The sequence below is a fragment of the Apteryx rowi genome, unplaced genomic scaffold, assembly GCF_003343035.1.
Source record: "Apteryx rowi isolate R43461 unplaced genomic scaffold, aptRow1 scaffold_69, whole genome shotgun sequence".
Lineage (NCBI taxonomy): Eukaryota > Metazoa > Chordata > Aves > Apterygiformes > Apterygidae > Apteryx > Apteryx rowi.
In genome coordinates, this window is record NW_020450971.1 from 3,127,126 (window position 1) to 3,140,010 (window position 12,885).

At 41.6% G+C, this 12,885-nt stretch overlaps 1 protein-coding gene across 4 annotated transcripts in view; it reads left to right on the forward strand.

The window, feature by feature from the left end:
• Window positions 1–12,885, forward strand: part of CHRDL1 (chordin like 1) — a 42,152-nt gene that overhangs the window by 14,124 nt on the left and 15,143 nt on the right. For 2 of the 4 annotated variants that reach the window (XM_026086325.1, XM_026086326.1), the window contains exon 4: window positions 11,771–11,916. The exons of 1 other annotated variant lie outside the window; for it this stretch is intronic. In XM_026086325.1, the coding sequence (XP_025942110.1) occupies window positions 11,771–11,916 (146 nt within the window). The remainder of the gene's footprint in view (window positions 1–11,770; window positions 11,917–12,885) is intronic. One more of the 4 variants, XM_026086327.1, reaches the window with a different exon arrangement.

The following is a 12,885-nucleotide window of genomic DNA, read 5'->3' on the forward strand; positions in this document are numbered from 1 at the left end:
AGCATCAGAAATTAGTGAGATGTCCTGGTTTATGCATAGTCCTAACAGTGGGTAACTGTCAGATGGTTCAAGTAAATTGTTTATTTGGAAAAAATCTGATTTGGAAATAAAATGAAATAGGCATTCTTGTGAAATGTCTAATTCTTCATATTGACCTGGGCTCAGATCAATATTCATTTTTTTCTATAATTTGCCTTTGATACTAGCTTCATAAGGAATGTTTKCTGTCACTGCCAGATCAAGGTTATCACTTATTTCCATTTTGTTCCTTTAAACGCTAAAAATTCAAACAATCTATCTGTAAACCAGCTTCCAATATGCACTGAAAAAAAAATGTATCTGCACAYATGGAGGACAGGACTAGAACTTCCAGTCTTTGTATTGACATGATAGGTTGCTCAGAATTTTTCCAAGATAACTGTTTCATCAGAGCTTCAAAGATACTTCAGACAGGATTCAAAATGCACCAAAACTTCTTTCAATTTGCTTCCTTGGCTGGAAGAATGATTGATAGATTCATATAATGGTTCAACCTTAGACCAGGAATTAAAACGGAGCAACCTAGAAAGTGTTTTATAACTACTTCAGAGTTTTGCTGGGCATTTTTTTATGCCACTATAAAAGAAAACACAGGAAATTAAGCTGCAGAAAATATATTAAAATAATGTGAAGAGCCTGACATTAGCCCTAGAAAGCTAAAAAACAACTAGTAACCTTTTGAGTGTTTAAACTGAAACTACATCTTTGGCTTGAATCTGTATGAAAGTTCATACTACCTAGATAAGGTGCTACTAGTTCCTTCAAGCAATGAGTTTCATATACTTTCTACCATCTGATCATATTAAAGACTAACTGTTGTGCTTAACTCTGAATTACATTGGAGTTTTTGGAGCTTAACCTTGTCCTTGAAGTTATTTTAATGTAAAGCATTTTGTGCCTTAATATCTTTGACACCTGCATCTCCGAGAGGCACATATGGATTTTGTTTAGGACTTGTGTTTGCAGTTTTTGGACAGCACAGCTTTTCAATCCAAATTTATTGTCAGCTTCAGCCACTGCTTTAAAAACAACATGGTTGAACTGTTTTTGCTGTTTTTTAAAGGGACCTTCACACATCATCTATGTTTCTTTAAATCATAGATTTATAAGCAGTTAGGTTGTGATGCATGGACTGAGGGAAAAGGCCAAATGCAGAGGGAATGAGGACTGATCCACAGTCTACTGTAGTCAATCAACAGATTTCTATTAGCTTTGATAGTTTGTGGACTAAGCCTTCTATGAAAACAGATGCATTTATTGACTGTGATATAGTCCCCTCTCTAGAAATGCTAAGGAATATGGTAGAAATATGAGACAGAGCTGCCAGTGCTACGCAGATTCCCTGTCATCTTTGTTTCCTTTATCCCCTCTGCATTTGGCCCCCCTCACCAAGCTGCCCCAGCATAGCACAGTCATGCCATGATATGATCCGAGAATGTTGCCTGCACCAAAGGACTTTTGGGGGAAATGAACCACATTGGCAGAAGGAGGAAATCCAGATTCCCAGCTATACGCTTCTTTGCCCTTCTGGAGCACAACATAAGCATTAATTGGATCTCTGGGTACAAAGCAAGCCCACTGCTATCACTGTACCTTATTTTCACTGGGACTGCAGGAAAACAGGCAAATGTTCTGTGTTATATAAAAGTATTGCTATTTGTGAATGAAATGCACTGCATAAACACAGATGAATATTATTTATGTGATCCTTTTCCCATATAAGCATGAGGATCTTTTTGAAAATAATATATTTTTAAATACAGTTTAGTTTGAACACAAAGCACTGGGATTAGTCCGATCAACAGAGTTGTTTCAGATTTATTCAACGTAACTAAGATCAAAATCTGGCTGACTCTCACTCTCTTAGCAAGCTCTATAATCTCTTTCTGCAGGATGCTTCCCTCACCTCTTTAAGTCTCAGGCTGCTCTGTTTTGAATTTGTAAGGATCAGATTTTCAACACATATTTATTCCTCCATTCCAAATATCTGTCTGATACTGAGTAGCTGTTTCTTATATATAATAACCATATTCTATTGGCTTATGTGCAGTAGAGGGGAGAGCCTAAGAAATAGAGCAGGTTTCTTTATCTTTTACTTGGAATGTCACTAGCACTTAGATTCTTTCCAGGACTGGGGAGAGCTTTGGCTGAACCTCTTGGACGCAGACACTAAGGCAGCAGGGTTCAAAGGACTCCTTACCACTTTTTCAGAGCTCTGATTCCTTAGGTGACAGGAGGCTGGTTCAGATAGTGTTAATCAGAGCAGCTGCAGGACTGCTCACATCTAAACAAGGTTATCCATGCGTCAAAAAGGCTGTTCCAGCAACAGGAAGAGACACATATCYTTTTCAAGCTGGAGAGAAGAGTTTAGCCCAGGTCACCTTGCAAAGGTAATTTCAAAGCGATTGGATTTACTGGTTTTGTTTCTCTTCTGCACCCTCTACACTCTCACTGATATTGATATGTCACTCACTGTTGCTTTCTCATCCACAATCAAGCACCACTTCATTTGTCAGGATCCTCCTTTTAGTTTAGTTTCTCCTCCATAAGCTCAACATGGTGAAAAAGCACTACCTGCTGAAGAGAAATGTTTTGTACCAAGGCACAGCTCACAGGCTTTGAATTAATTTTCAATATTGCTGCCCCAAACCCAAAATTAATATGTTATACCTTGTTTACTTTGAGTCTGAGTCTCCAGAGTTATTCACTAAGGAGTTCTTTTCCCAGAGGTCATTCCCCTGGTCTTACTAGGACCCATTTGAAAGCAATGGACTAATCTATACTGTGGTGTAAAAGGTCCTGYTCACCATGTGCAAGGTGGGACCTTAGCAAAGTTCTAACACTCTGCACCAGGAATTCCAAAACAGATATTTATGAGTCAGTCCAATGTCATGGGTGCCTGGCAAAAAAGACAGGGACTGTTTTTGCCACTACTAGCCCCAGTTCCACTTTCAGATAAAGGAAGAAGCTGGAGTGGGAGGCACGCTTCCTACTCTGCATGTGCCTGGCCCAGGATAGAGCTGTTGCTATTAACGACAGTACTCAGGCTGGCTAATTTTGGGAACCCCTGCCCCATACACAAACACAAAGTGAAATCCAGTCTGAGACAGATGYACACCCACTGTGGATGATAGCCTGTTTCATATGAAAAATACATCAGTGGTATAGGAACAAACAGCATTTTTTGCACTGTGGTAGGCCTTTGGCAACTGTAACTTGCATGCTGGGAGCAGTCGAAGAGAGCTAGGGAGGTAACAAGGTGCATAACATAAAGCAAACTTCCAGCATCTCATCTGCAACGCTCTGCTCCCTGCATTTTATGCTTCCAGCTCCTGGCATGAATTGCAATCAGTGCAAATTAGCTTTTTATTCTCCATTGCTGCCAGGACTTTTTTTTCAACCAACTTTRTAAGTTGCAACTCCATCTGCAGGATTTTATCCAGAAATGTAACTTTCTGCACATGAATAAATTATCCCATTACTGTTATTCTAAATTACTTCAGTCAGTATTTTGGGCCTTCCTAGGAGTTTATCCTTCACAGTGGAATGTGAAGGCTGCTGTATTAGCCTTTAACATTGTTATAGAAAACACCAGGACAAAGACTCGATAAGCAAGATTCATCCTCTGCTGACTTCTGTGTGAGTCACCCTAGAGAATGATTTTGGTTGTAGGGAAAAGACCTTGACTCTGTGAAGGAGGAGAACTAACAATAAATTTCTATCAAGGAGAGCTAGGGGGATGTGCAACTCCTACCCAAACAAATGGTTTTCCAAACACAGATCTGAGGTCATCAAAGTGCTGCCCACTGTGTTGAACAGTGTATGTACCTAAGCAGGTTCAGCTTTCATATAATTTTCACTAAGCAAAACATGAATCCCAGTTCTCTCACAGTTTAGTTGTGCTCCCCTTTAGCATTAGAAATGCTCATGATCTGCACATTTTCAAGAACTAGGTTTTATTTCAATTAAGATTCTTCATAATTGCTCTTTATATGCTGCTTCTGAGTAGTTATCCTACAATTTAAAATGCCAAATTTAAAATCCCCCAAAACGCCAATTTAAAATCCCCAATTTAAAACGCCAAGGCAAGTATTATTGTTTCACATGATGTTATGTTGTTGTATTTGGGGTGTCCTGATTTCCGTACAGAAGCAGCATGTGAGGACACCTGTTAGCTGGTGCCCAAAGATAAGTCTCCTGCACCAGGATACAACCTTGAGAGCTTTGAAGTACCTGTTCCAACGAAACTGGCTCTCCCAATTGTGTTCAGGAAGTAGCGAAGATCGCTGTGAGTACACGGGACTAGGCAGGAGAGACATCAGTGCAAACAGTTGCCTCTGAACCATAGCAGAATGCAGTTGCTTACCTAGTGAATAGGGTGCCAGAACCAATCCTCATTCTCTTGGTCTGGACATGCTTATGCTCCGTGTGGATTCAGCAAACATGTTTCACAAAATCCTCTCTGGATTCAAATTCATAATCTATCAGTCATCTGTCTACTTATAAAAGACCAGAGAGACTACCATCTTCAGAACAGCTCCCAGTATGGTAAGTTTCTTAAGGCATTAAACCTCATGATTAATTTCATATTGTTTAGCACTTGATTGTTTTTATAAGGGTGGTTCATAAAACAGACAAACTGCAAAACCCACGCCAGGCTGAGTGCCTAGTGTTTCTGCTTGATGTTAAAAGCCCATCTTTTTCAGTAAATGACAGTAGGTGACTCTGACTGTTGCAGTTTAAAAATAGTTTCTAAGTCAGCAAGTGAAGAGTCTGTAGGATTTTTTAAGTGATCTTTGCCAGATGTTCTGATACTAAAATAAGCAATAGTGAGAGTGTTAAGGAAAGTACAAACGAGAACAGCCAGAGTATTGTACAAGAAAGTATCTCAATAGAGATGCAATAAAAATCCACAGCCCCTTAATCTGGTGCTGTGCAGGGTCCTAACAGACTATACCAAGAGGTAAGCAGAAGCATGAACTTCGCCTTCACGCCTTCCTTGCCAAACCTGTACAACCTCCACTTCAGGAGGACCCTCTGTTACCACTTCAGCCTATTACTAGTTGCAGATCAGTAAAACTCAGCACGATAACATTGAGAAAGCCAAGCTATTTGGTCTCATTGTCCACAACGGCTAAGGCCACCCAAAAGCAATGGATTTTCTTGTCTTGAAGGTCAGACTTCACATAATAAACAATAACTTACTAATTAGCATGCTCTGATTGCCCATTGATTCTGAGGCTGTTTTGCCAGCCTATGAGTTAGTTAGAAACAGTGTGAGCTGTTTGTTAGCTACTGCATCCGTGCCTCCTGACTTCATCCTGAAGGATCCAAGTTGAAAATTTCACTGACTGTAGTAAGGTCTGGATCCTGAAGCCTTTCCTCAAGTAAGTCACCCTTCCGTGAAGTTCTCCAAAAAGCTAGTTTGCCCTTAGCCAGTTACTGTTTTTCACTCTCTGCACAGAAATACTTTTACAGAAGTTACCACTGTTTCAAACATCAGGAACTGCCAGTGGAATTTCTCTCAGCTATTCAAGGGATTAGTTGCAGATAACTGCTGCTTTTCTGCTCCATATCCAAGTAAGGGTAAAGCATCTCAGGAACAAGCTTTTATAAGAATCCAGGAAGGAATACAGTTATAAACAGAAGAAGCTAAATGATGATGTTTGCAAAACTGACTGTGATCCATGAGTATGGCATCAGTGGCTCCCTGGAGCCTGGAAGCTCCCGAAACCAGGGAGCCCTGGGCTCCTTGGCCAGGGTGTGCATATGTAGCGTGGTGGCCCTCAAACCTTGGACCATGGAAATCTCAAGTCCTTGACAGACCATCAGGAACCCAGGCAGGTTTCCATGAAAAATCTGTGATTTAAGAAACTCCACTGAACCAGAAAATTTCCATAAAACTCTTGTGGTTTATCAAATCTATATCTAACACTGTTTTGTCACAAACTACTGGGAAAGCATTAGCACAGCACCTGCTGCCACTTCACAGTTAATTAGCATGCCTTCATGATGAACTTTTTGCCTTACTATTTCTTCACACCCCCTGCCAAAGGGACTATAGTTCATGGAATAAGTGAAATATAGTAATATGCAATTCTATTTCGGGGGAAGTTTCATATCAGGTTGTACTGTAGATCTGAACTGATATAAATCTTGCTTGTCCAGATCAATAGTTCCTCCTAGGATGAGCTTCCATTCCCTCACACATAATCTTAAGCAAAGAGAGTTACAGCAGGAACCTAGGCTAAATTCAGAAGAAAATCTTTCTATTGACTTCATTAAGGCCAGGATTTACATGTTGTGCATATGGTAAATCAGTGAAAAACTGCCTAGGTAGATTAGTGGTGGACGAAATCCCAGGTTTGGAAGAGAAGAATACTTGGATATAATAATTCAAGCACAGTAGCCATAGTCTCCAATTGCTTTTAAAACAAAGATTATTTGAAACTAATCACATTTTTGATGCAGTTGTATTCTGTTGCCTGTTTGTAAAACCTGAAAGATTTCTTCATCCATGTTTAATCTTTAAAGCTACTTACAGGATAAATTCAAATCCAGAGCAAGTCATGTGCTAAGCTGAGGTTGCATATCTTAGCTCCTTGGCATTACCTAATGCTAATGTTGTTGGTGATAAATCAGTACTATTGCTAAGTCATGGTCTTATCCTGATCCCCCTAAAATCACAGGCAAATGTAAGTAAGCACTGCTTATCATCCTCTGTAGTGAAGTCTGAGCCCTTAGAGAATAAATACCAACCCCAGAAACAAGACGACTTCCTTTTCCATTGATGCTATAATATCTTTGCCCTATGCATTTTATATTGCTTCCACTGATGTGCTGTGAATGCCAAAAAGAAAAGCTCAGACTGARCCCTGTTAATTAAAAGGACTCACACAGATGGTTTGTCTGGTACTTTGCATAAGCAGCAAATTAAAGCAATGTTACTCAGCACCATTAAAATGCCAGATAAAGTTTTGGGAACAACCCTCATTAGGAAATAAGGTTTACAAACAGGGGCTTTGAGCAATGCAGTATATTTGCGGTTAATTAATCTGATTCTAACATAACTTAACTGAGGCACAGAATACTGTATGCTGATATGAACATTAATGCCAAGATTTTTCAAAGTTGAAACCTGGCACTTACTAAAACAATCCACAATCACTCTAATTTCACATTCTACAGGAGAACATGATATCATGAGGGAGTCTGAAGTCCTCTAATTAGGTATGATTTAAAGAGCACTAGAAAAGAAGCCAAGGCAAATCCTAGTTGTAGAAAGGCAATACACTAGCAAAGACAGAAAGAGAGAGAGAAATTGCACCAGACAGAAGTTATATATAGATATGCAATATAAACAAAGCTTCCTTGCAATTCTAGACAGATACTGTGTTTGCAGAGGATCAGCTGCACTCTCCAATATGTTGTCTCCAATATATGATGGTATACATTTGCTTGCAATAACAGTAATGTGGTCTCAATTCTGAAACCTTCTTCCAAACTTTATTTTATGCACTCAAATAGCCCCATTCAGTTCATGTGCTAAAAGATAATCATGTGCACAGGTATGTGCTGCCTCAGGACCTAAAATAATATTACCTGTGGTGGAAACTGATTGTGGTTATCGTCATTACATCAAATAAGCCTTCAGAACAGTGATAGAATTCAGTCCCAGTCCCATTATTCCCACGATAGGCAGATGTACATCTGTTTTGGGCTATATGTTAGAATTTATCTGTTGTAGGCCTAACTTCTATGATCAACTTTAAAAGAAATATATGTGAGGAAAACTATCTGCTGCAGGGTTGCAGGGCCAAGCAACATTTTAGTAGCTCCATTTAAAATGAAAGCCTTTCTTCACTAGCATCTGCAGCAGAGTTGGACAAGGCACAGTTTCTTGATGTTACTTTTGTTACTGAAAGATCTTCCTGGGACAAATAATCCCATTCCCACCTGAAGTGCCATTTAGAAAATTCGCTATCAGAATTCCACTACGTCCCTCCTGGTCCKCTGCCGATCTCAGATGGCCAGCCTGCATCATCTTCAGACACGTTTCTGATACCCTCACATAGTTTCCTGTCCCTTCTCTGTGAGACCTACAAGGGTCTCAGAGAGAAAATTATAGTTATCAAGGAGTCCATCTATTTTTCATGTAGGCCCTAACATTAAGCAAACAATGCAGCAGCAGACCTTGAGCTGCTGGCCTGAGCTGGTCCAGAGCAAGCCATCTGATTGCTGCCTAGCCTCTTCCTCCACGAATAACTCAGCAATCTAAAGCATCTTTTTTTGACCAGGTTAGGAAATTCACGGTGATCATTTAACTTGACAGTGCTGGAAACCAAGGCAGAAATCAGAATCAGTGTGAGCACTGGCTATATAAGAAATGTAGGTTTTCTCCCTCTGCTGCCTACTTTCCCTTCTTCTAGCCGGAAAAGCAGCAGCCGTTGCCTCCCAGGCTTGTGTGTCTAGACTCAGATGTGGTATGCAAGGCCTAATCTCCTGCTGCCTGGGATTCTACAGGAACTCTGCAATAGTTCAACAGTCCCATGGATATTGTGGTAAAAGTAGAAACATCATGTAAACAAAAGTTTCACCATCCCTCTTCCTTATTTAGAATCGACAATTTAAAGGCATTTGGAGATTTCATAGTGATTTAATTGAGCAGTGTTGCATACCAAGGTAAAACTGCAGTAAAATTTACTCTCTTCATCAAATTCTCTGAAAAGTCCTGATGAGCCTTTCAAGCACTGGACTTTGCGAGCATCAGACCATGAGCCAAACACTGCTGGTTGCTTTTGGACAGGCATTGCATACAGGCAAGGCAATGTCCTGCAGAGGCTGCATTARCAGGCCCTCATATCCAGGCAAGAACCATCTGTATTCTCCTTTCATTTCTCCTTTCATTTTCATTTCTCCTTTCATTCTCTTTCAAGTTGTACTGCTCTTCCAGTTGCCTGAGGTGCAAGGGGATAACCAAGGGTTTGGCAGTCTGTCTTTCTGCTTTCTATGAGGTCATTCCCAGAAAGCCCAAGAAACTGTGGTGACACAACTTTCTGGAGGAGGCAGAGTCCTGAGAAGTGCCTCTTTATTCATTTTTTCCAGTATCCATGCCTAACGTGACAGTAGCTGAATTTTTCACTTGAATCTCTTGCTAATGACTTACACAAGATATGTCTTAATTAGAGCATACATCTTGCCATTCCAGAATGTGTATTACAAATAAACCATACGGAAAATGCTGAAAGCATTGCACTCCTGTGCCAAGCACAGATGCTGTTAAAGCTTTGTATTATTTATAAGATTTTGGAAACCTATCATTAGACTCCTTTGACTGCACTGAAATAATGCTATCTCTGGTGACTCAAAGGTGGAAACGCAAATACTATGTCTATCTCCTGAAGAGAAACTAAATGTCAGTCAAGGAGCCCTAACTGGCTAAATTCGCTTCTTCTGCTGTTCTCTGGGGCACAGCAGAAGGTTCTTTGCTAACCTACTAGACCTTCAAATACTGTAGGATGTGTATGCTTCACAGTCAGATTTGACATTTACCATTGAAAAGATTATTAATATTTGATAGTGCCAACATTAAAAAAATGCTCTTATGGAAAGCTCTGAATATCTGTGTTAAACACCAGTGCTTATCATCAGAAAACTCCTGCTCTTTTGCTTGAGCTCCCAGCTGAAAAACTTGCATTCTCTGGTGGCATAATTTCACATAAAAATCTCCCCACGGCTATCTGATAGATAGGAAAGTGGCTACAGCAAAACCTGAATTTTCAGGTTAGGTTTCTTTTACTTGAAGGCCCAAACCCACTAAAAAAATTTCAGCTGCATTCCTAGAAATCTGCAGTGATTCTGGCTCCAGAGAATAAACACACCACTGTTACTTCCACAGAGCTCTTGTTCAAAATGCCTCTTCCCATGCTGAGATGCTAAATTCTTGTGAATGTAAATCACAGAATCACAGAGTGGTTGAGGTCGGAAGGGACCTCTGGAGATCACCTAGTCCAACCCCCCTGCTCAAGCAGGGTCACCTAGAGCACGTTGCACAGGATCGCGTCGGGTTTTGAATATCTCCAGAGAAGGAGACTCCACAACCTCTCGGGGCAACCTGTTCCAGTGCTCTGTCACCCTCACAGTGAAGAGGTTTTTCCTCATGTTCAGATGGAAGTGTCTGTGTTTCAGTTTGTGCCCGTTGCCTCACGTCCTGTCGCTCGGCACCACTGAAAGGAGGCTGGCTCCATCCTCTTGACACCCTCCCTTAAGATATTTGTAGACATTGATAAGATCCCCTCTCAGTCTTCTCTTCTCCAGGCTAAACAGGCCCAGCTCTCTCAGCCTTTCCTCATAAGAGAGATGCTCCAGTCCCCTAATCATCTTTGTAGCCCTTCACTGGACTTGCTCCAGTAGTGCCACATCCCTCTTGTACTGGGGAGCCCAGAACTGGACGCAGCACTCCAGATGTGGCCTCACCAGGGCTGAGGAGAGGGGGAGGATTGCCTCCCTTGACCTGCTGGCAACACTCTGCCTAATGCACCCCAGGATACCATTGGCCTTCTTGGCCACAAGGGCACATTGCTGGCTCATGATTAACTTGTCCACCAGCACTCCCAAGTCCTTCTCTGCAGAGCTGCTTTCCAGCAGGTCAACCCCAGCCGGTACTGGTGCATGGGGTTATTCCTCCCTAAATGTATAATGTATAGTGCCGGAATCACAGCCCAATAAGTATCAGTGTGACTTACATTTTGTAGGTGAAGTATAATTCCTCTGCACAGTTTGTCTACTGATAATAGTTAAAAGAGTGTAGGGGATGTTCTAAGATAAGGTATGGATAGCTTTAAGTCATAGAAGAAAATCTGACCCGTGTGGTGCAGAGCAGGTTTCGGAGCTGAATTGACACTGCCACCTTGTGCACTCCATCCTGTGCACTGAGTTCTGCAAACAAAGTGTACTAATTTGCACATCTGCCATTCATATGCATATAAGAGAAACAGCAGCTTTTTGGGTGGCTTTTGAAGTCTGAGTTCAATAGGTTTTTCCCATTTTGAAAACACCACTATAAACAACAACAACAAAACGTAAAGGCCACTGGGAACAATGTTTCCATGGTACAATTATTCTTGGGCCTGTTTGCTTCTGACACAGTTCCATCAGCAGTTTGTGCACCAGCAGGTTTGTGCCTGTGGATGGCATGAAGGCAGCATCACGCACGCCCTATGGTACAACCTGCTAACCCACAACTAAGGCTCCTAAGTGCTACCACACTACAGATCATTAATAAAATAATGCCAGTCCTAAGAAGGGGGAAACAATGCTGGAAAAGGTATTAGTGACAGTGGGATTCTATATATATACAGAACCTAATGCCTTCTACATTAAAGCATGAAAAAACATATAGAGGTAATAAGTGGGCGCATAACTGCACTTGCCTACCCTAGTAGGCAGCAAATGCTGTAACAGAGCAAGAGGAAATACAGCAGCATGAGGCATGGCCCTCAGTGCTGGCATTGCAGTTGATCATAGAAATCCTAAAACAAGTGGGACAGTTAAAGTATGAATTATTAATGTTCAGCAGCTTGAGAATGTCACTTTTGTTTTGTGGCATGACTAAACCTGTCCATTTCTAAGAAGTAAGATAAACAGGGGAGAAGGGAAGCTTTTCTTTCCCTGCGCTCATGATATTGCTAGTTGTCATGAACATGAAGTGTTCCTTTCCCATTGCTTCCAGAAGACTCCCTTTTCTCAGTAAGCAGCAAAATCACCGGGAAATCCTGCGAGTACAATGGCACCACCTACCACCATGGCGAAATGTTTGTGGCAGAAGGGCTTTTCCAGAGCAGGCAAGCAAACCAGTGTGCCCAGTGCAGCTGCTCCGTAAGTAACATCGTTTGACAGAGCCGTGCTCTCTCTATGCTTCATTTCTCCTTTCTAGAGGACAGGACACTGAAATGYGAGGAATACATAGCGCACAGCAGAGGCTGGGGATTGGGAATTAATGCTGAAGCTCACAGGAGTGCTCAGAGCCAGTCTGCAGCACCTGGTAAATGCCAGGCCGCCTCTTACTAAAACACAGTGTACAAAGCTCACCCTGTCAAGCATCTGCTGTAAGTGAGCTTACATTGCGCAGGCAGCAGGTAAAATATTGCTGCTCGGCATATAGAGAGTATTTCACTTCAACCTGCCTGGAAAATATAGCCCTAAGTCATTGACTGAAACTAGATTCGTTTGGGCTAAGCTGATAGGTAGAGCACCCCACAGGCTGGCACTGGAGAGCCCTGTAACCTGCCAGCAGGCCACAAATCCATCCCCGAGGCATCGCCACTCAGATGCAGCACATCCCAGCRGGCACCCAGTGACACTCCCGAGCTCCGGTCGGAACAAAACACCCTCTCAAACCAGCCAGCTCTCAGTACGAGGTACTGACAACTCTGGACCTCCTCTGATCAAATCATCATATTCTGCATTAACTAGAGACTTAACAGGCCAAGTAGTGAAGGGACTTTGTGACTGAAGGTTTCAGTCACTGATAAGTCTTCCCTCCAGGTCAATGGTAAGACACACCAGAGGGACAGCAGGGGGGTTAGCTGACACCGGGTCATTTTAGTCCCAACGATGTCAGGCATATTTTGAGCCTAAATTCATTGAGGTTCTTCCCCCCACCTCCCTTTTTTCAATCTCTCCCTTTTCCTGTGTGTTTTTTTAAAAAAGGGACTTTCCTCTGTGTGACAATAAATTTAAGAAATGCTATTCAGACTTTTCATTGGTCTGACATTTTGCTTTTGGATACTAGAGTGACATTTGTGTAAACATCAGTATATATATCCACAGAAAATGCATATACAG